Raw genomic sequence first — 23,571 nt, 5'->3', positions numbered from 1 at the left:
AGCCTTCTTTATGGTCCAACTTTCACATCCGTACATGACTACTGGGAAGACCCTAGAAAGAGTGGCAGTTGTCTAAGTACTGAAAGGCTGGGATGTCAAATGAGTTGCGCATGGGACCATGGACATTTCCCAGCTTGATGGCAGGACCTAAGGTAAGAGGAAGACCATGTCTAGGAGTAAGTGAAAGTCAGTAACTATTGTTGTAGTGATAGCAAGGAACAGTGTTAGAGTATATCAGCCAAAAGTTAGGAACCTCCAAGGAAAAGGAGTTTTACACAAGCATAGCAGCTTCAAGTTCCAGTGGGATGGTGCTGGGTGGTTTGAAAGATAAGTTGGGTGAGGAAGTGAGGACCATTTGAGAAATTTACTCTGAAAGACTGAGGACAGTTGTGGGTAGTAGTGGTTTAGTCACTCAGTTGTATCTGACTCTTTCAATCCCATGGACTGTAGCCCACCAGGCTCCTCTGTTCATGGGATTCTTCAGGCAAGAATCCTGGAGTGGGTTGCCATTTCCTTCTCCAGGGGATCTTCCAGACCCAGGAATCAAACCTAGGTCTCCTGCATTACAGACAGATGCTTCACCACCAGGGAAGTCCATACTTGGGGATTATAGAACTTTTAAATAGATATGATATTCTCCCCCAAACTTCACTCCTTCATTCTTTTATTCTTACCTTTTCACAACAGTCTTCAGAATTAAATTATCCCTGCTCTTATCCCAGGAAATAATTAGATCTCTGTTACAAGTCTGATTTTTGTAGGTCTTTATTTGAGCCCAGAAATCTTCTTTATTCTACTTTGAATTTCCACTTCCCTCACACATGCAATAAAGGGTGGAGGAAATGGAATGAACCTTTAATAGTTTCAATCTAGCCTCATTTCAGGTATATTTAGATTGTTTCCCTCATTAACTCCATTTTCCACCAACATCAGATATTTCTGTTGATTTTTTAAAATTACTATTGGAATGGGGATTCCCTGGCCATCCAGTGGTTAAAACTCTGAGAGCCCACTGCAGTGGGCATGGATTCGATCCTAAGTCAGGGAACTAAGATTCTGCAAGCCAAGAGTTGCAGTAAAAAAAAAATATTACTATTCACAGCTAAAACCTGTTTCTTTCTCTTATCTCTGTAACCCCTCTGGAGTCCTCTCTCACCACCCCCTCATTTATTTATAACTCATCCAGCTTCCTCTTTTATTTGTTGTGTTTTTATCTAGATAATATTTCCTTTCTTCATCCCATTCAGTCCCTATAAATCTTCCCTTGAAATGGTCCCTCATTCTATCCGTCTCCTAAGTGACAACAAAATCCCTGCTTCCTGGTTACATCATTCACGTTTTCCCATTCGCCTTCTGCAGTTCCATTGCCTGATAATCATACCTTGCATCGTTGTCACGTTTACCTTTCATTTTTCTTCCTGTTCCTCTTAATCTTCCTAACGGGGCCTTTCATGATATCTGGGCCCGGTCTGTTGGGCTAGGGGAATTAGAATTAGCCCCATTAGTTCCACTTTCACAAGTGGATAGAATGAGAAGGTTAGACAGTTAGAGCATAAAGTCTCTGGCTGTGCATGTTTCTTTATCCTTTTTGTTTCTTATCTTTTGTTACTTCTACTGAGATTTATTTTCAGGGATTGGTGGCCCATTATGTGTGAGGTTAGGAGCCTGTGAAAATTCCCTTTGATTTTTTTTTTCTTGATGTGCTCATTTTATTAAAATATATATATATGTAGCATTTTTCTTTTTATGAAAAAAAATATAGAGCGTTTTTCTAACCATTATCTATAATCAAATTTTTCTTCTCATTTTGATGTGCTCCCTGAGGATTCTGAATTAAACATTGTCATTCGTCATCACATTTTTAGGAGCACAGCCTTGTGTTCCTCCACTGCTCTTGGATTGGGGGGCTCTGGTCCTGGGCTCAAGGCTCCGCTCAAGTGGACTTGGCGTTAAGCATCCGTGATGATGAGCAGGTTGTAAGAAAACACAAGGTGGGTCTTGGAGCAGCACGTGTTGGAGTCTTGCACACGGAAGGCCCGTGTCCAGAAGCTGAGCTCACATGTTCGTCTTTCCTCTACCAAGGAGCAGTGTCCAGGAGCTTTGCCAGGGAGCTCCTTTCGACCCAAGCCTTTGGGAGGCTGTTTGCTGATCTGTTTATGGTGAAACGCTTTAGGGAGTATCTGGAAGTAGGTGACTGTTGTCAGTAACTGTCAGTTTCAAATGAAACTCTGTGACTTCTCCTCTGAGACCGGAGGGAGACCAGCATTTCTTTCCCCACTGCCGCCTTCTTCTGCAAACCGCACCCCCTCCACAAGAGCTGCAGTAACAGGGTTCTGGACTTTGCATACACACAGCCGCGTGGGGTAATGGGCAGAGTGGGGCAGAGTTGAGGGGTGGGAAGGCAGATGCCTGTCCAAAGTCCAACCAGGGGGCAAGAGCCTTTATAGATGGAGGGAGGGGGCTGCAGGCAGAAACAGCACAGTCAGCTCTGACAGTCATCTTGAAATTGGTCACTGGGGGTCTGACCAGCGTCATCTTGTTTTAAGTGCAGTTAGCCTTCAGTTCCAGGACAGCATGCTCCCATTTCCTTGAGGCCGGTTCTCAGAATTGTTACAGCTTATGTCACGGCTAGAGTCTAGTCATTATGCAGGTAGCCTCCGCCTGGTGGGGGTTTCAGTATCTATGAGACAGCTCACAGCACATGGCTCAGAATCTTATCTATGGCTCTTGAGAAGGTCCTAAAGGTCCTTGGCTATCCTTACAGACTAAACTATCATTATTTGGTCTCCTGTGACTGTTTTCCTCTGTTTCTGCATGTTCTCACTTCTCTGATTAAACTTGCTCTTTGGCTAAAGTTTTTCCGCAGACGGAAGACAGGCAGAGGACATGGGGCAGGGGATGGGACACGGGGCAAAGACCACAGGGTCCTGCTCCATTTCAGTAGGTACTCTGGGATCTTCCAGAGTAAAATGAAAGTTTACAGTGTACTTAAAAATTATTTACTCTGAGTCCAGATTGCAAGAAAATTGGAAAAGTCACTGTATTCTTGACTAATTGCCCTAATTTTCTGTGCCATCAAGAGTTCCCTGAACCACAGAGGAATTTTCTCGGCAGCTCTGTGTTCCTACAGGGACAGGATCGTGAAACTTTCGATCAAAGTTATGCTTGTGGAATTGTTTGTACTCAGCTGGTTGCTTTCCTTATTTCTTCATAGAGCAGACAAATTATTTTCATTTTGTTTTCAGTTTCATAGCTTTTGTTTTTTATTATAAAAACAATGTGTGAGATCTTCATTAAAAGTGGAAATAATGCGGAAGCATATGAAAACAAAAAGTAAAATTCCCTTGATCCTACTGCTCAGAAGTAGTATCCATTATCAAAAATATTTTAAAACTAGTAATATTTTAACCTGGCTTAAAACTCAATATTCAGAAAACTAAGATCATGGTATTTGGTCCCATCACTTCATGAAGGGGAAAAAGTGAAAGCAGTGACAGGTAGTATTTTCTTGGGCTCCTAAATCACTGTGCACAATGACTGCAGCCATGAAATTAAAAGGCTGTTGCTCTTAGGGAAAAAAACAATGGCAAACCTAGACAGTGCATTAAAAAGCAGAGACATCACTTGCTGACAAAGGTCTGTCTAGTCAAAGCTATGGTTTTTCCAGTAGTCATGTACGGATGTGAGAGTTGGACCATAAAGAGGGCTCAGCACCAAAGAAGGTGATGCATTCGAACTGTGGTGTTGGAGAAGACTCTTGAGAGTCCCTTGGACTACAAGGAGATAAAACCAGTCAATCCTAAAGAAATCAACCCTGAATATTCATTGAAAGGACTGTTGCTGAAGCTCCAGTACTTTGGACACCTGATGCAAAGAGCTGACTCATTGGAAAAGACCCTGATGCTGGGAAAGACTGAAGGCAAACGAAGAAGGGGACAACAGAGGATGAGTAGGTTGGATAGCATCATCAACTCGATGGACATGAATTTGAGCAAACTCCCGGACATAGTGGAGGACAGGGAGGCCTGGTGTGCTGCAGTCCATGGGGTCAAAGAGTTGAACATGACTTAGTGACTAAACAACAACAACAAAACTAGGGAACAGTCTTTCAGAAATTTTTATATATTTACAGCTGTGTGTGTCAGTTGCCCAGTCGTGTCTGACTCTTTGCAACCCCATGGACTGTAGCGCCCCAGGCTTCTCTGTCCATGGGATTCCCCAGACAGGAATATTGGAGTGGATTGCCATACCCTTCTCCAGAGGATTTTCCCAATGCAGGGAATGAACCCTGGTCTCCTGCATTGCAGGCAGATTCTTTACCGTTTGAGCTATGAAGATGTCCCATTTACAGCTGTAATATAGATAATATCTTTGTGTATTAAAAATGGGATAATACCGTGCATACTGTTCAACAAATAGCTTTTTAATTTATTTCTCGTGAACATCTTTCCATGCCAGTATAATATAAAGCAATCTCATTGTTTTTATTGGCGGCATAGTGCTACCTCATATGAACATACTAGAGTTTATTTAACTATGGTTTATTCCCCATGTGCATTTTGGTTATTTTCATGTCTTTATCGTTGTGAATGATGTATGAAGTGTCTTTGAACATACATCTTTTCACACTTGTATTCCAAAGAGAGATCTGTTGAAGCAGAATTGCTGAGTCAAGTCTATCAATGTTTAAATTTTTGATAGAAGCTGCCAAAGAGCATTCCATGAAGGCTGGATGGAAAGTATTGAAACTCTGAATAAATATTTATGTTTTGTTTCCCTTCAAAGTGTTGTGTTTAGCTCACACTTTGGCCTTTAACACTTTCCTTCTGAGCTCCCAGGAGTCTGGGTGACTTTCTGTGTTACTTGAAACCTAAGATCTGAGCAGAGAGAGGGAGAGTGAGATGAGCCACAAATTGGATCCTCCGCGGGGTGGGTGTGGCTTTGGTGGAGTGGCATGGGGGCTGGGCTTTCAGGTCCCCCGAGGGTCCAGCCTCCTGTAGCCCCTAAATGCCTTGGATTGAGCTGTCTTGAAAAGATCCCAATAGGAAATGGAGGGGACAGTGGGCATTGACTGAATGGCCGTGCTGTCCAGGGCAGGATGCATTGTCTGGCTGAAGTTTATATTCTAGTGGGGAAGGTAGACAGTAAGCAGACAGATTCGTGGATCTGTTTTGGATGGTGCTAAGTGATGCAAAGAAGAATGAAGCAGGTAAGGGGAGAGTGGCAGGTGGCAGGATGGCTGTTTTACCTGTTGTGCCAGGCACTGCCTCCCTGGAGACTGTTGGCTGTGCCAGGACCTGAATGAGCAGGTGAGTGAACCAAGCTCAAGGCTCGGGGAGGCACATTCCATGCAGAAGGAATGTGCACTCAAGAGAATGTGCCTGCAATGGGAGGAAGTTCAGCAAGTTTGAGCACCAGCAAGGTGTAGGAGGAAGAGCAGGAGGCAAGTGGACACTAGGGAGGGGGCGAAACAGGCCCATCTGGGTCAGGAGAAGCAGGAGCTCAGTCAGGTCAGAAGAGTAGAGAGAGGTTGGTTGCAAATACCTGCCTCCCTCTGCAAAGCCCGGAAATGACTCCCCAATCATGTGTATGGGTGCGTGCACACGCACACACACACACACACACACACACACACGTGCATACGCTTGCATACACACATGCATATAAATAATCTCAAACAAGTGCTTTTAAAGCTGTAAGGGAAAGTTGACATATTTGGACATATTGAAAATTTTAAAATACAGTACAACAAAAGGTACTATCAATAAGTTGTAAAAAGTAAAATGTGGAAAAGGCAAAGGATTAATATCTAGGATAAATGAAGAATTCTTACACATCAATAAGAAAATGGATGAAAGGTTTAATGAGGCAATTTTCAAATGCATATGACCAATTTTAAAAGATTCCAAGCATTTGGCAAAAAATCAAAATGATGGAGACTTCAGTGTCAGTGGGGCATGGGACATGTACAAAGAACTGGTCTCCCACACTTGGTTGGGAATGTCAATTAGCAGCTTTGGGTGGAGGACAACTGAGCTATGTCTGGCGATACTGCAAATGAGCAGACTCTTAATCTGGCAAAAGCGTATCTGTGCATTTATTCTGTAAAGAGGCCAATACATGCTTACAAAGAAACAAGTAGAAAACTGTTTACATAGCACATTTATCTTTTTTAATAGCTGACGCTTGCAAACACTCTAAATGCTCATCACTGGAGGATGGGTAAATTATAGTGTTTCTTTGCCCCTTAATATGATGTGACATGTTTAAAAGATCTATAAATGAGCTGATATGAAAAGGATCTTGAAAAGTGTGGGTAGGTAAAAAGAAATCGCAGTATGCGATTCATTTAATTAATTAATAGCCATGTATGTGTTTATGTAGATATGTTTATAAATAACTAGAATAATGTCTGGAAGAATAACTGCAAACTGCTAGCAGCAGTTACCTCTGAAGGGGGAGTAACAAGGTGGGGCCGGGAGTGAAGAGGGAGGTTTGTATTCTGCTTCCAAGGGACCATCACCATCACTAGGGTTCGTTTATTTTTTTAATCACAGTGTTTGGGGTTTTTTAAAATTTATTTCTTTATTATTTTTGGCTGTGCTGGGTCTTTGCTGCTGTGTGTGGGCCATCTCTAGCCGCAGCGAGCAGGGCCACTCTTCACTGCAGTGCACGAGCTTCTCATTGAGATGGCTTCTCTTGCTTCTGAGCATGGGCCCTAGGTGCACAGGCTTCAGTCGTTGTGGTGCGTGGGCTTAGCACACGGGACCTTCCCAGATGGAGATCAAACCCTTGTCTCCTGCACTGGCAGTCGGATTCTTTCCCACTGAGCCACCACGAAAGCCCAGGGTTTATTTTTGAAATGGCATAATAAATGGTCCTGAGGTGGAGACAGGTCTAGGTTCGCCCAGGTTGGTGTTACTTCTCTGATCCTCCATCCATCATTCTTTGACTTTCTGATGAAGGGGATGTGAGGTGAGGGTCTGTGCCCAGCATACGAGGGAGAAATGGGGCCATGTCCCGAGTGCCCGTTCTTAGATTGAGCCCAAGTTCAAGATGTCCCGTGCTGCTGCAGCCGCCTCTGCCATCTGGTCCCACAAAGGCTCAGCTGCAGCAGAGACAGAACTCGGAGGCTCTCCAGGTCACCTCTGCAGACCAGCTGCGTGGAAATTAATTAGAGGCAGAACAAGTCCCCTGAGGCTCAGCTCTCATGATGCTGGAGTCATTAGCAGTTAGATTCGGCTACAGCTTCCTTCTCCATCTTCTGAAAATTTGTTTTGGCAAGGAGACAGGCCGACTGAGTTAGTGGCTGAGGACAGTGAATTTTAATTCCCACATAGTTTGTAAGGGCCTTTGGGGTGCGGTGACCCCCAGAGACAGGGGCGGTTTTCATCATGTCAGAGACAGCAGTGTACTTATTCCTCTGACTGCTCGTAACAAAATTCCCTTTGCTATAAACAAGCGTGTCATTCCTGAAGCACAGGAGGTGGTGACTATAGCAACAAATCACCCAAATATTATTTTGTTCTGTGTGCCTTTTGTTAAGCCTCCCTTTCCACAGACAATTTGTGTTAACCGTTTTGATTGTAATGAGCTCTCTTTTGTTTCTTTCTCTCTTTTTAAATTATTTATAGGAGCCAAGAAAGAAGTACAAAAAGAGCAAGATGCCAATAAACCTGCAGTTTCATCTCCTAAGAGGACAGCGGCTTCGAGCACCAAGCTCCACTCACCAGGTATTTAAGAAATGTGAACTATGTTATCTGAGGAGACTTGAACTTGGAATGCATTTTGTTCAAATGTCATTAGTGGAGTGATGCCAGCCCACGTGGTACGCGTGACTGTTCCAGGGCTTGACGTTTCTTGTACGGCTGTGCTCTGACTCCAGCTGAAATGAACCAGCTGTTGGCATCATTTTGTCTTTAAAAAAATGTTATTAATGCTGCATTTAGAGGGTAGGATCTTCTTTGTGTAGGAGTATCTGCTATTCCAACAGCACCTGAGATAATTTATAATTGGAAAACAGATTTTGGAGATCTTACCTCAAGCGATAATATTTTTCCAAAAAGAGAAAAAGATGAACCGTGGATATCAAACACTTGTTATGTTATTTATTTACATGGTTGCATGAACAAGCTATAGAATGTCGTGAAAGTTGAAAATTACCTATTATGGAAATTCATGTTGTAAGACATCAGCCGCTTTGTAGAGCAGAATGCAGTATAACCTTGAAGCACAAAAATAGTAGCAAGAATAGCAGCTTAAGTCTGAGTTCTTACTGTAGACCAGGTACTGTCCTTGGGTCCTTAAATGAATTCATTTATGTAATGCCCACAGTAACTGGGAGATGGGTACGGTATTGCCTCTTCGTTTGTATGTGAGGAAATTGAACTTCATAGATTTTCATTAACTTGCCCAAAAGTCACAGGAAACACAAGCACTTCGAATCCCACTTTGAACTGCACTCTTACTTGTTGCGCTATGAACCAGAAACCTTGTCAAATAATGACCTTATTTATAATGTTTCCAGTAAATTTTTAAAATGTATAGGAAGTAATCCAAAGTCACACATGAAGAGGGTCAGGAGACAGAGCCTGTTACCAAAGGCAGATCTGTGTGCCTGGTGCACAGGAGGGAAAACAAACTGAAACGTCGGAGTTTGGAGCAGAAAAAGGTTAATTGTAGAGCCTGCAAGGAGACTGGTAGTTTGTGCTCTGAAAACCCAGAACTGCTCAAAGGATTTCAGCAAAGCACTTTTAAAGGCAAGTTGAGGGAGGAGTGTGGCTAGCTGTTGGAAACTTCATGGTGTGGGAATCCTTTGCTCTTGCAGCTGTCCATGTGGGTAAAGTCAGGATGTTCCTGTAAACTTGCAACAAGACATATGCAGGGAAAGGTTGAAATGAGGGCTTAAAAAATTTAAATCCATGTCAATGAAGACAAAGAGAGGGGAGAAAGGAAAAAGAAAACAGAGGAAAGGAGAGGAAGGAAGGGAAGGGGTTCAGATCTACTGAAGCAGTAGTCCATTCCTTTTTATCAGCGAATAGAACTCCACTGTGTAAGTACCGCAATTTATCCATTTACCTACTGAGACACTTTGGAGATTTCCCCCAGGGATTTGGCTATTATAAATGAAGCTACCACGCACATTTGTACAAGCCTTGGTGTAGACCTCTGCTTTCATTTTTCTTGGCAAATAGCTAAGAGTGGAATGCCTGAGTCATATGATAGCTATGTGTTTAGCTTTTAAATCTGTTTAAAAGTTTTCCAATCTGTTTTCCAAGGTAGTTGTACCATTTTATATTCCCGTCAGTGATGTCCAAGAGATCCAGTTCCTCCATGTCCTTGCCAACCCTTGGTATGGTCAGTCTTTTAGATAATAAACATTATAATAGGTACATAGCAGTATCTCATGGTTTTAATTTGCATTTACCTGGCAACTAATGACATTAAAATGTTGAACATCTTTTTTACATTTATTTGACATCTGTGTGTATTCTTCCATAAAATATTCCAATCTTTTGCCATTTCAATTGGAAGTGTTTTTTTTTTTATTGAATTTTGAGAATCTCTATATATTCTGGTCACAATTTTTTCAGGTATGTGATCTGCAGTTTTTTTTTCTCCACAATTTATGTGTTGTTTTGCACTCCTGTAACAATGTCTTTCGAAGATTAGAAGTTCTTAATATTCATGAAGTCCAATTCATGATTTTTTCTTTTATGGACCATATTTTTAGTATTATCTTTAAAAATCTTTACATAACCCAAGTTCATAAATATTTTCTCCTACATTTTATTCTAAAATACATATAGATTTTATATTTACATCTATGATCCATTTAATTTGTTTTGTATGTAGTATAAAATATGACTTGATTCTCAGTAGATTTCTACTGTGATCATTATTATCTCTTCTGCTGACATTGAGTTTAATTAGGGAATGTCATTAATTTGAAGTCGTTCTGCTTTTCTAATGTGCATTTAATACAGTAAATGTTCCTTCATATACTACATTAGCTGTAATTCACATATTTTGATATATTGGGTTTTCATCTTCATTGAGTTCAAAATATTTTCAGGTTTCCTTTTCTGATTTCTTCTTTCCCCATGATTATTTAGCAGCATTGTTTTTAGTTTGCAGATATTTAGGACTTTCCAGAGGTCTCTCTGATTGTATTTCTAATTTAATTCCATTGTGTCTGGAGAACATACTTTGGATGATTTGTTCAGTTCAGTGCTGATCAGTCGCTCAGTCATGTCCAACTCTTTGTGACCCCATGGACTGCAGCACGCCAGGCTTCCCTGTCCATCACCAACTCCTGGAGCTTACTCAAACTCATGTCCGTCGAGTCAGTAATGCCATCCAACCTTCTCATCCTCTGTCGTCCCCTTCTCCTACCTTCAATCTTTCCCATCATCAGGGTCTTTTCCAGTGAGTCAGTTCTTCGCATTGGGTGGCCAAAGGTGGATGATTTGAGTCCTTTCAAATTTGTTGAGACTTGTCTGATACTCCACACAACAAGGGCTGTCTTGGTAAATCTTGCTTTCTCAGCATGTGGGGAAAACGAGGTCATCTCTCTGGTGTCTCTTCTCATGAGGCCACTAATCCCATTCATGGAAGCCTCACCCTCATGACCTAAATGCTTTCCCCAGAGGAGATTAGGGATTAGCACATGAATTTTGGGAGAACATGAACAGCTCAAAGCATCTGCACATGTGTGCAGAGGAGCAGAATCACTGGGGTCCGGGCTACCACAGGAGAATGTCAAGCCAGCTCTGGTGAAGAGAAACCTATATAATGAGAGTGGACAGGTCTGGGAGCACAGCATTCCTGTCCCCAGCCTCCTCTCCTTGCCTCCTCCATCCGTCTCTCAGGGCAACTCCCCTTTCTTCAGATTATTGAACATCAAATAAGCTGAGCTGCACTGGTCGGTGGTGCCTCTGTCAATCCTTGAACCCTCAACTGTCCTGTGATTGAGGAGTGGCAGCTGAAGTCCAGGTGTGTTTCCCTCCCCTGCTGCTCTGGAACTTCCCTGAGGATCGTCTTGACCCATTTCTCTCCCCACCTTTGCAGCCAGGCTTGGGGAAGAGGCATCTTGTGATTCTCGTCTCTGTCCCTTGCCTACAGATGACTTCTCCCATTCCTGCCAGCTAGCAACCCTCTCCCTATTCCACTGCCTTCCCTCCCCCCAAATCCTGCAAAGGCCTCTCATGACCTCCTGGTTATTAAGTCTAAGTGACACGTCCTGGTCCTTATCTCTGTGGCCTTTGGTGTTACTGATCACTCCTTTCCTGAAATTTTCTTTCCCTTAACTCTGTGACACCTATTCCTGCTGGTTTTCTTCCAGCTTTTGGAAATGCTTGCATGGAGTTGTCTTCACTAGAAACTCTTCTGCAAATTCTAAATGTTGCCCAGCAGTTTGGCCCAGGAGAGTAGACCAAACTGAGTTCAAATCCTGGCTCGGTGGCTCACATGATATATGAACCGGGACAAATAACAGAATTTCTCCGAGCCTCAGCTGCTTCTTTAGTAATTCACATATTGTGAATTTTACTCTTTTAAAGTGTACAATTCAGTGGTTTTAGTATATTCACAAAATTGTGCAGCAATCACGACTACTTCCAGAGCATTTTCTTTTAGCCTCAAAAGAAACCCATACCCATGAGCAGTCGCTCCCTACCCATGCTCCCCAGCCGCTGACAACCACTAGTCTATTTTGTTTCGTGAACTTGTTTATTCTGGACATTTCGTGTAAGTGGAATCATATTCTGTGTGGCTTTTTTCGTCAGTTGTTTTCACTTCACACGTTTTTGAGGTTCATCCATGTCAAAGTGAGGATCAGTAGTATTTCCTTCCTGGATCAGTGTTTCGTTCCTGGTTTGGGCTGCATAATAGTACACCATGTGAATGTGTCATCGTTTATCCACTCATTGGTTGATGGGCATTTGTTTCCAGCTTTTGGCTACTATGAGTAATGCTGCTATGAAAATCCATGCCATTAATCTTTTCATATGCAGTGTCTAATCTTAATCCCATCCAGTGTATTTTTATCTCAGACATTTGAATTGTTAATCTCTAGAATTTTTATTTAAGTCTCTTTTTATCTTTGTTTCTATTTGATGTACTCAGTCTTTCCTCCAGCCTCTTGATATATGGAATATAGTTATAATAACTGTTAATTGCTGGTGCTTTTCTTGGCTGACTTCAGTTAATTGCATCCCCTCTTCATCATGACTTGTACATCCCTGCTTATTTACATGCCTGAGAATTTTTTTAGATGACTGACATTGTGAATTTTTCCTTGTTGGATTTTTTTTTTTTAATTCTATAAATATTCTTAAGCTTTGTTCTAGGGTAAAACTATGTGACTTGGAAAGAGCTTGATCATCTTGGATCTTTCTCATCAGCTTTGTTAAACAGATCCTGACCAGCAGTTAGTCCAGGACTGGTTTCAGCAGAGCACCATGATATGAGCCTTCCAGGTGTTCTGATGCCCTGGGAATTGCGGAGGGCACAGGAATTGATCCTGGCCTTCTGTGAGCTCCCAGTAGTGTTCCTGCCTGGAGCAGGGTAGAATCCACTCCCTGGCTCTGGACACTGTCCTCACCTGCTGCACTGATGTAAGTTGTCCAGAAACTCGAGAGGCTCTTCTGTGTCACTCTGTGTCTCTGTGGAGCTGTCCTCTCAGCTACTCTGCCCTGTAACCACTGACCCTTGAACTTCCTGAGCCCCCATCTCCACCGTGCCAAGTTGGGAAGACTACCAGACTCCCCCTGGGCTTCCTGACTCTCTGTGCCACAGCCTGGAAGACCACCCAGAGAGCAGGCTCAGGCATCCCTGGGGGTGGTAGGGGTCGTCTCGTGTGTTTTGAAGTCTTTGGTTCCTCGCGCTTCATTGCTTAATATAATGTCTTGAAACCACTGACACATATTTTGGTCAAGTGTTTTGGGTCATTTCAGATGAGAAGATAAATCTACTCCTTTCTTACTCCATCTTCACCAGTGAAAGTTGCTCAGTCGTGTCCGACTCTTTGCGACCCCATGGATTATACAGTCCATGGAATTCTCCAGGCCAGAATACTGGAGTGGGTAGCCTTTCCCTTCTCCAGGGGCTCTTCCCAACCCAGGGATCGAACGCAGGTCTCCCACACTGGTAGATTCTTTACTGGCTGAGCCACAAGGGAAGCCTAAGAATATTGGAGTGGATAGCCTATCCCTTCTCCAGTGGATCTTCCCGACCCAGGGATCAAACTGGGGTCTCCTGCGTTGCAGGCAGATTCTTTACCAACTGAGCTACCAGGGAAGCCAGATGTAACTATAATTTTTAATATAAAAATTAAGCAATTGTTATAACACCATTAAGCCAAGATTTTTCACCCTCGGAGGAAGGAGACATTTAGATTTACTTTGATAAATAACACTCATACTTCTTGTAAATAATAAATGATAATAAATGTCCCAAAGTTGAGACTATTTTGCATAAATTTTTGTCTAAAGAGTGTGTTATCATAACCAATTCTTATAGTTGGCTTGGGAAACTCTGGCTGTAACATCTTTTTTTTTTTCCTCCTATTTTCTGTACATCAAAATAGAAAATGATCTGCTCTTTCCTTGGAATGGGAAAGGTAACCCTCTTCTTTCTAGTGTGTATGCTTAGTCTCTCAGTCGTGTCCAACTCTTTGCAACCCCATGAACTAAACCCACCAGGCTCCTCGGTCCATGGGATTCCCCAGGCAAGAATACTGGAATGGGTTGCCATTTCCTTTTCCAGGGCATCTTTCCAACCCAGGGATCATCTCTTGTGTCTCCTCCATTGGCAGGAGGGTTCTTTAACCCTGAGCCACCTGAGAGGCCCTTCTTCTTTCTGGAATACTGATTTATGATTGGGCGGTTTGGCCAAAATGTTCGTTTGAGTTTTTCCATAAATCGAACTTTTTGGCCAACCCAGTAATTCCTGCCCTTACCCGTGCTCCATACTGGCCGGAAGGAAACGTCCTGCTCTCGCGCTGTCCACTCTCCCCAGCACTAGCCGACTCCAGACAGACAAGTGCCAGCGGTGAGTAGAAAGTAGTGTGCTACTGGGCACATTTTTTTTCTGAAATAAATTTAGATCAGTTTAAGAAAAATAAAGCCTATCTAAGATGACAGAGAACTCAGCACACGTGCTCCCTGGGGTGTCGTGCTGGTGCCAGCCTGCAAAAAACAGACTTCCTGTCTGTTGGGAGGTGGACCAAACTCATGAAGTGCTTTTCCTTAAGCTGGAGGGCTATCAAAGTTGTGTCCTTCCGTTCTTCTCCCTCTTGTTTACAAGTGTTAAGGTCATGGGCCTTCTCTGACATTGTAGACATGCAGGTCCCAAGGCTGCAGTGTTTGCTTGTCATGTCCGTTGAGCTTCCAGCTTCAGGACTGAAGCATGCTTTTCCATCCATTAGAATCCTCTGGATAGTGACCAGATGACTGCAGATGAATTTTTCATGTTCTCTTTGCATTTTGAAGGCCCGTGTTCATCCTGGCACTCAGCCTTTGCACGCAAACTGCTTGCATTCATCTGTGAGAACAGAAGGTGACTGGCTTCTTTGCTCTGAGTCGCCAGTGGTCACTGGGATCACCATAGATTCTATGTGCCCCTACTCAGAGTAATGCAACCAGGGGATGTGATTGGGACGAGACTGGGGGAATGGGAGAATGTTCTAGGTTCAGGTGTGCTCCCAAACTTGTCAGTTCAGTCAGAGATGCTGCAGAGTGGTCAACAAGTGTCCTTACGTGTTGAGATGCCTGGCGAGGAATCAGAGAACCCAGAGCCCAGATGCTGACACTGACTTGCCCATGGGCAAGGGCAGGGCCTCATTTCTTTGCAAGTCCACTGGGCCTCCCACATGTCATTGACTGAACAGGTGCTTGATGCATGTATGCGTGCGTGCTCAGTTGCTTCAGGCATGTCTGTTTCTTCGCCACCCCATGGACTGTAGCCCTCCAGGCTCCTCTGTCCACCCCATGGACTGTAGCCCGCCAGGCTCCTCTGTCCACAGGATTCTTCAGGCAAGAATACTGAAGGGGCTTGCCATTTCCTCCTTCAGGGGAATCTTGCTGACCCAAGGATCAAACTCACATCTCCTGCCCTGCTGGATTCTTGACCGCTGAGCCACCGGGGAAGCCCGTCAGTGAAAGGGTTGCTAGGTTTTAAGTCTGGCTTCAACCTGGATTGAGTGATTTCCCTTTGGATGCTTTCCAAGGGGAATCCCTTGAAGGTAAAAAAAAAAAAAAGCCAACTGCTCCAAGTCTCTCTAAGTAGACCGGGAAGAAATGTAGGCAGCTGGGAGGAATTGGGCAATTCTATCTGTTCCTCTGCTTCCAAGCATGAAACCTTGCACTTGGAACCACTTCAACAGAACAGCACTTCACAGTCCTTGTTTTTTTTCATTTTAACACTTAGAATGACACACAGTGGGCCGTTCCTTCTCAGCCCCTTGCCGGCATCTTTGTGTCATGAGGAACACTTGTCACATCTGGGCTGACTGTTTTCTCACCCTTGCTTCCTAGGGTACCCCAAGCAGAGGACCACGGCCCCCCGCAACGGGTTCTCCCCGAAGCCGGACCCGCAGGCCCGTGAGGCGGAGCGGCTGCTGGCACAGCGGCTGAAGGAGCGCTACGAGCAGCAGGCCCGGCAGCTGGGGCTCGCGCGGGCGGAGCTGAAGACCGCCGTCCGCGGCTTCCAGGCACTCGCCGTGGCCACGCAGCTCTTCTTCGGGAAGGTGAGGCCACACCTGGTGGATGTGGAAGCGGAGGGCAGTGGTGGGGATGGTTCTTAGTGTGCGAGCTTTAATTCGGGTTTGGGGTTAGAGATGGTTTGATTTTCAGGTGCTGCGGTGTCTCGGCCAGCATCATGGGATGTTTTGGGAGCCGAATTGAGACTTGTGTGTGAAAGACGTTAGTCTGGGAAGACAGATTCATAACCTTGATTCCTAAAGGGAAAATTACATTAAAAAAAAGAAAAGTGAAAAAGTGAAAGTGAAGTCGCTCAGTCGTGTCCAACTCTTTGCAACCGCATGAACTGTAGCCTACCAGGCCCCTCTTGTCCATGGGATTTTCCAGGCAAGAGTACTGGAGTGGGCTGCCATTTCCTTCTCCAGAGGAAAGAAAAAAAGGAAAGGTATAAAGGGAGATTTGGAAGGTGAGAATGGGGCATGTGGTGGTTTGCATTTTGGACCCGAGATGGCCAGGTTCTGAGACATCTGTGCCTCTGAGCACAGAGCAAGCCAGTGCGGCAGAGCGGGCCACTGTGGCCCTTGAGGGGACCTGGAAGCTGCGGGGCCTGGGGCCTCTCCTCCGGGCCACGCTCACAGTGTGCAGGGGGCAGCGTGGGGAGGGGGCGTCCCCTGACCCCTTGTTTCTTCTGACAGTGCAGAGAAGCCTTGGGTTCCTCAGCCTAAGAGTCCAGAGTCTCCTGGGCTCATCCAGATGCTGGGTGTGTTATCAGACTTGGTTTGTTGTTGTCTTTTGTGACCCCGTGGATTGTAGCCCACCAGGCTCCTCTGTCCATGAAATGTCCCAGGCAAGAATACCGGAGTGGGTTGCCATTTCCTTCTCCAGGGACTCTTCCTGACCCATGGATCAAACCCACATCTCTTGCGTTTCCTGCATTGGCAAGTGGATGGTTTACCACTACCACCACCTGGGAAGCCCTTGGTACAGTCTGGTAACATTCACCAAACATGGTTCAGCTTCCCTGTCTCTCAGTGTAGAAGGGAGGCGGTGGGAGCCTGAGTCTGACTTTGTACATTCTTGCTCCATCCCGGGGTGACCAAGGAGCATTTGGAGGAGAACTTGAAACCTTTACCTTTGAAGCTTAAACACTACGAGTTACCATATCAATAACCTATAAGGCATTAATTTCATGTATGGACCTCCTGGGATCTATAAATGAAAGTAAAAGTGCTATAGAAATGTCCCCCAACCAGGAAAGTGAACTAACTAAATTTCTAGCTAATTTAAAGAAGAAAAATCAGAAGAATATTAACCAACACCATGTCCACTGGTTTTCCTTATTATCTGAACCTTAAAGTGTGGAGGACTCCAACCTTTTATGGCAGCCTGCAGCCTCTCTTGTCCCTCCCAGTATAGAAGCCTCAGCTGCCCTGTTTAATGCTTGTTTCCTGTTTTTGCTTAAAGCTTTTCACCCAAGGAGCTAATTCCCAGTGTATAGTTGTGATCAAAGACAAGATGAACAGATTTCAGTTTTATCAATAGTTTCCTTTTCCTCCCTTGTCAAAATGTTAACACCAGCAGTCAGTGACCAATTTGAATGTTATGTCTTCCCTTCCAGTCTGGTACTTCTGGGGTCAGCGTTGAAGAGCTGAAATGACTGTGTTCCCACCCTGTAAGAATTAAAATTACAGACACGTTTTTGAGGCACCAAAGGGGCTGGACTTGCCATGTTAAATATTGAGCAGTTTTCTTATTAGAGAGAGTTGTATTTTCTATTCTTCGGCTGGATATATGTTTTCCACTGACTGTCAGGTCTTTAATAAAGAGAGGAAATCAGGGCTGTGCGTTGCAGTTTGGTGATGACATGTACTGTGTTACTCTGGCCCCTGTGTTGCTTCTATGCATCACGCAGTGTCGTAACAAGTCCTTGATAAAGACTTGCTGTGGATTGATTTGCCAGCAAACACCAACTTAACACTTTGGTCACACGCGCTGTGAGGGCTGCCCTGTGGCTCACATGGTCAGAAATCTGCCTGTAATGCGGGAGACCCGAGTTCTATCCCTGGATCGGGAAGATTCCCCTGGAGAAGGGAATGGCTACCCACTCCAGGATTCTTGCCTGGAGAATCCCATGGACAGAGGCTATAGTCCATGGGGTCGCAAACAGTCAGGTATGACTGAGCGACTAACATTCATTTTTTTTTTTTCCCAACATGCAGTGTGTTTTCAGGTTGGAAATTTTAGACCCCACTCATGGCATCATGGCAGAGAAAAAGAGTTTTCTGTGTTGAGATTAAGGGTCGGTTTCCTGTAACGGTGCATTTCTGGGTCCCAGGAGAATTCCTGTTGGTCCAGGGGCCACTAGTTGTACTTCTCTGTAGCATCCACATGGCCCTTCCCTCGGAGATCCCAAAGGGCTGGCAGGTGATTTGCAGGCATGTCCATCAGAGCCCCCTACTGGCTGGAGCCACACTCAGCTTGACATTTCAGCAAGATAGATAGTGGGCCTGAATTTCATTCTCTTTTCAGTAAATCACAACCAGTGACTCCAGGCAGGCCTCCTGATGACCCTGGCATTTCCCCTCCCACCCAGTGTGTCCTTTTCTCTGTCCTGATCGCAACTCTTTCTCAAGATAAGCTCCAGAAGAAACAACGGAGGTTTTTTTTTTAAGTCTGTAATTGAACATAAGCAGCTTCCACATAGGCTGAATTTGCCCCATGTGGTTTAAGGTGATTGATTTGAGAGTTTGTGACTGGGGTGGAGAACTCAGGGAAATAAGAGGCCAGGCAAGCCAGGAAGTGTGGGTGACGGAGCCCTCTGTTACAAGATATCGTGACCCTGACGTGTTCCCTGTATCCTACTGCGGGAAGCTGATGCGTTATTATTATTTTTATATGTGAGACATGGTCACAGCCCAGCTTACTATAGCTATGCAGAGCATGACCACCACAGCTAGCCTGAAAAAACAAGCTCTTTCTGCTCTTCTTCCTAAAGACCCTGCTGGAGCGCCACACCTGTATCTTTTCTGTGTGTAGCATTTTGTCTACAAAGCCTGGCGTGGTAGAGTGAGGACACCGTGCTGGCAAGGGGTCAGTCCCACCAACGCCTTCATCCCCCTCAAGACTTGAGCAAGTCACTGTCCCTCTTGGAGCCCTGTCAGCATCACCCATGGGAAATTAATACATCCTTGCCCTACGCCAAGTCCCCTCTGACCAGTCATCTTTGAGTCTCAAAGTTTCCTCAGTTGCAAATAGGATCGTTAATAACTCTTCACAAGTTTATAGAGAGAATGTCGTGAATTAATGGGCAAAGGTACTTTGAATAGTATTCAGTAAAGCATCCTTTTTGAGGACAAGGAAATCTGACAAATATTTTACTCTCAAGCGGGATGAGTAAGACAGGTGAGAAATGTAAAGTGAAAACACAGAACAGACCCCTCTTATTTCATTTTATGTATATAAAGGATTTGACTTGGCGTGTCCTTTAAGAATAGAAGCAGTTTTCTAGTCCAGCTATTCAGCTGGGGCTATGTATTTTTTCCAGAATGTGCTGATTCCGTTAAGGATGGGAAGTCACTAGAAAAAGGAAGCATAGATAAGAATCTTCCATTTCTGCCCTATGCTTCACAGCTCATGGCACAGCGGCTGTGAGCATTGTCAGCTGTGTTTCAGTCTGAGCCCAGTGTCCGGGGACGCTCAGATGTCCCCTTTAAGTGCCAACACCAGCCTCACATTTATGCTGATTTTAGGTAGTTCCTCTCTGTCAACAGGACACAGTCCTCACCACCAGCCAGACAGCTTTGCTGAAATCTGCGGTCTCAGACCTCGGGGGGGGTGTAGTAATAAGTGTGATTCTCAGGGACTTGCACTTCTCAGAGTCATGTTGAAAGATTTTTTTTAATCTTTCTCTGCCTGGTTCCCGGAAGCACTACTCTAGCAGCCCCTGGTGGCTAATCCAGGAAACAACACAACTGATGGTCCTGTTAATATTAATAATGTATTAAGTGGCATGCCTCGCCCTGTAGCATCAAATTTTACAAGGTACATCTGAGAGTGTATTTATTTTCATTTCATTTTTAATTAGGTTTATTATATTTATTCAGTTTTTTCATATTGGTTTGTATAATTTTTTATCATTTTACTTTATGAATGTGACAGATGTTGGTTTTAATACTTTTTATTTATTATTGAAAATATTATTAGGCATACAGAGAATGAAAATTAATGTCAAGCATTTGTGTATTTTCTAAGCTTAATCAAAATTAATAAGCATCAGCCTCCTTTTCCCTAAAGTATATAGTATGAAAGAGTTAGTTGCTCTCTCCTCAGACTCTTTGTGGTTCCTCTGTCCGTGGGATTTCCCAGCCAAGAATACTGGAGTGGGTTTGCCATTTCCTTCTCCAGTGGTTCTTCCTGACCTAGGGATTGAACCTGGGTCTCCTGCATTTCAGGCAGATTCTTTACTGTCTGAGCCACCAGGGAAGCCTCAGTTAGGGGTGTACATATTTTTAATGTAGTTCATATATTTAACGTTTCATCTTCAATTCACTTATGTTAGTAGGTTTTAATCAACCCTGCCTCCACCAATGAAAGGTTCTATAGAGTTCAAAAAGTAAAAGACAAAGCATTTTAATAACAACATCACTCTTGTTTATTGACCATCTCCAGTGTCTCAGACAGCTTACATATAACATTTTAACCCTCACAGAACCCTGCCTGGTGTTGACATTATTTTCATGGAACAGTTGAGGAGACGGAGGCTCAGGGAGGTTCTGTAGCCTTCCCAAGACGATAGAATTAGAATGCAATGGAGCCACAATACAACCCATATCAACCCATATCCAACCCATATCAGTTCAGTTCAGTTGCTCAGTTGTGTCCAGCTCTTTTTGACCCCATGGACTGCAGCATGCCAGGCCTCCCTGTCCATCACCAACTCTCGGAGTTTACTCAAACTCCTGTCCATTGAGTCAGCGATGCCATCCAACCATCTCATCCTCTGTCGTCCCCTTCTCCTCCTGCCCTCAATCTTTCCCAGCGTCAGGGTCTTTTCCAGTGAGTCAGTTCTTCCCATCAGGTGGCCAAAGTATTAAGAGTTTCAGCTGCAGCATCGTCCTTCCAGTGAATATTCAGGACTGATTTCCTTTAGGATGGACTGGTTGGATCTCCTTGCTGTCCAAGGGACTCTCAGGAGTCTTCTCCAACACCACAGTTCAAAAGCATCAATTCTTCAGCACTCAGCTTTCTTTATAGTCCAACTCTCACATCCATACATGACCACTGGAAAAACTATAGCCTTGACTAGATGAACCTTTGTAGACAAAGTAATGTCATATCAACCCATGTCCAGCCAATGTCCAACCCGTATCAACTCATGTCCAGCCCATGTCTTCCAGAATGATATGGTATTTCCTCTCCCTCTCCACACAGCCTTCAAGGCTGTGAGGATTTGTACTATGCCTTATATTTAGGGGAGGATTGGGAACATGGTCCGTTTGTACCAGGACCCTCAGGGCCTGAGTGAGTTACAGCGAGACCCACCTCTTTACTCCACATACACTCTTTGAATTATCTCTGACCCCAAATATACATCACCATGCATCCTAGCCATTCAGTTTAATTCTACACCTGTTGGTTAAGTGGAAGATTTAAAAACTCAGTCTCAGACACTGCCTTCTAATTCCAGAGGGGAAAGACACTTATTCGAATCCCTGGAGGACAGAGTATTGATGTGGCTCTCAGGGGTCCCACAGGGAGTGATTACTCCAGCCGGGGCCACATGGCCTTTCAAAGAAGACGGATGCTTGTGTACTGGCCCTCGAGAGTAAATCAGGCTTCCACGGCAGAGATGGGGGTCCCGGCTTAGCGGGCGGCACAGCCCTGGAACAAACCAGACTGGATCTGCCAGGAGTAGAGCCTGATTTGCTTAAAGTGTGGAGCTTCTGGACTGTCAGTAGCCAGAAATGAGGCAGAAGGGTTTGGTGATTCAAATAGCAAAGTACAGAGAGGCTCAATTTGAGGCAGTGAGGAGGCTCTGAGAGTTTTAGACAGAGTACATTTGAAGCTGCATTTCAGGACAGGTGATATAATAGCAGAGTATGGGATGGACGGTGGAAAGAGAACCCCAAGCAGAGAAAACACTCAGGAAGCTCAGCTGCTTGTAGTAATAATCTGGGCAAAGGGTGGGAGGGTGAGGAGGAGGGTCTGACACAAAGGAGAGGGTGGATCCAGGACCCCAGGACCCAGCCTGTGAGCCAGTTAGGGGGTCCATTGGGGTTTACAAGTCCAAGAGGCTCCAGGTGGTAAGAGGTAAACCGTTCCCACCCTGGCCCCAACAAGTCCCAAATGGAAATCACAAAACTGAGGAGTGTTATACTCAAGTAGGACTCTTGTGTTTACGGCTCAGGAATATTTATAAAGAGGTGGCGGGTTCTCTGTTTAACTATTTTCTCTGGAACTGCACACTTTGTGCATCCATGAACCCTCAGCGTCTAGGTCCAGTGAACCTGTAGGGATGGACATTTTTCCTCCAAAAATGTACTTTTACACAATACGTATATTACTCAAATATACTATCATCTGTTCCTTTGGAATTCAGAAAAAATTGTTGAGAATTCTATCGCATGTTCCAGGAGTGCTCTCTGTCCCGTTCTCTCAGGAATTTCAAGTGGGAGGAGCTTATTATTTTATATTATAGTTACCCATGAAGATCCCCTAGAGAAGGAAATGACAACCCACTTCAGGATCCTTGGCCTGGAGAACCCCATGGACAGAGGAGCCTGCTCCCATATGTAACATCTCCTCCCTCAACCTGGACTAGTCCTGCTCTGTTGATTTCCAAGATTCTTTGTTCTTTGTGATGCTAGGGGCTCCATGAGGAAGTTAAACATGAGTTTAAATGTCAGGAGAGAAAAAGGAAGCTCTAGAAAAGCAGATTTGGGAGTCATTTGTGTAGAAGTGACATTAGAAGAGGGTGATTGACAGGAGCGTGTGTACAGGAGGACACGGGACAGAGCCTCTGTAGGGACCCAAGGAGAAGGAGTGGGAAAGAAAGGAAACACAGGCGATGAGGAGAAAGGTCAGTGCGAACAGGAGAGTCCCTCCTCGAAGAAGCCAAATGAGAGAGGAGTTTCTGAAAGAGGGAGTGAACTGTAAAACCAGGTACCAGACAGTAGATGAGAATGATACAGAATGAGAAAGTATCCAGAGTTTGGCACTTTCAGAGGAGCATCTGTAAATGGGTCAGAACAAGCAGACTCCCCTGGTTCCTTAACAACCAAATGGTTCAACAGGTTTGGCCCCCATCACCGTGGACTCCAAAATCACTGAGTATGGTGACCACAGCCATAAAAGACGCTTGTTCCTTGGAAGAAAAACTATGACAAATCTAGACAGTATAATAAAAAACAGGCATCATTTTGCTGACAAAGGTCCATCTAGTCAAAGCTATGGTTTTTCTTTGTATAGATAGATGTAAGGGTTGAACCGTAAAGAAGATCCAGCACCAAAGAACTAATAATTTCAAATTGTGGTGCTGTTAAAGACTCTTGAGAATCCCTTGGATGGAAAGGAGATCAAACCAGTCAGTCCTAAAGGAAATCAGCCCTGAATATTCATTGGAAGGATTGATGCTGAAACTGAAGCTCCAGTACTTTGGCCACCTGATGCAAAGAGGCAACTCATTGGAAAAGACCCTGATGCTGGGAAAGATTAAAGGTGGGAGGAGAGGGGGACGACAGAGGATGAGATGTTTGGGTGGCATCGCCGACTTGATGACATGAGTTTGAGCAAGCTCTGGGAGTTGGTGATGGACAGAGAAGCCTGGCATGCTGCTGTCCATTTGGTTGCAAAGAGTCGGACACGACTGAGC

The 23,571-nt window shown here is 44.4% G+C and overlaps 1 protein-coding gene across 1 annotated transcript in view; it reads left to right on the top strand.

Moving 5' to 3' along the window:
• The window catches only part of MTUS2 (microtubule associated scaffold protein 2), a 259,084-nt gene that overhangs the window by 129,101 nt on the left and 106,412 nt on the right, over positions 1–23,571 (top strand). Inside the window, exons 5-6 of the mRNA XM_068984629.1 lie at positions 7,635–7,733; positions 15,537–15,748. Of these exons, the coding sequence (XP_068840730.1) occupies positions 7,635–7,733; positions 15,537–15,748 (311 nt within the window). The remainder of the gene's footprint in view (positions 1–7,634; positions 7,734–15,536; positions 15,749–23,571) is intronic.

This window comes from Capricornis sumatraensis, chromosome 12 (assembly GCF_032405125.1).
Source record: "Capricornis sumatraensis isolate serow.1 chromosome 12, serow.2, whole genome shotgun sequence".
Taxonomy (NCBI): domain Eukaryota; kingdom Metazoa; phylum Chordata; class Mammalia; order Artiodactyla; family Bovidae; genus Capricornis; species Capricornis sumatraensis.
The sequence above is the reverse complement of the archived record's forward strand: the minus strand, read 5'-3'. Positions and strand labels throughout refer to the sequence as shown.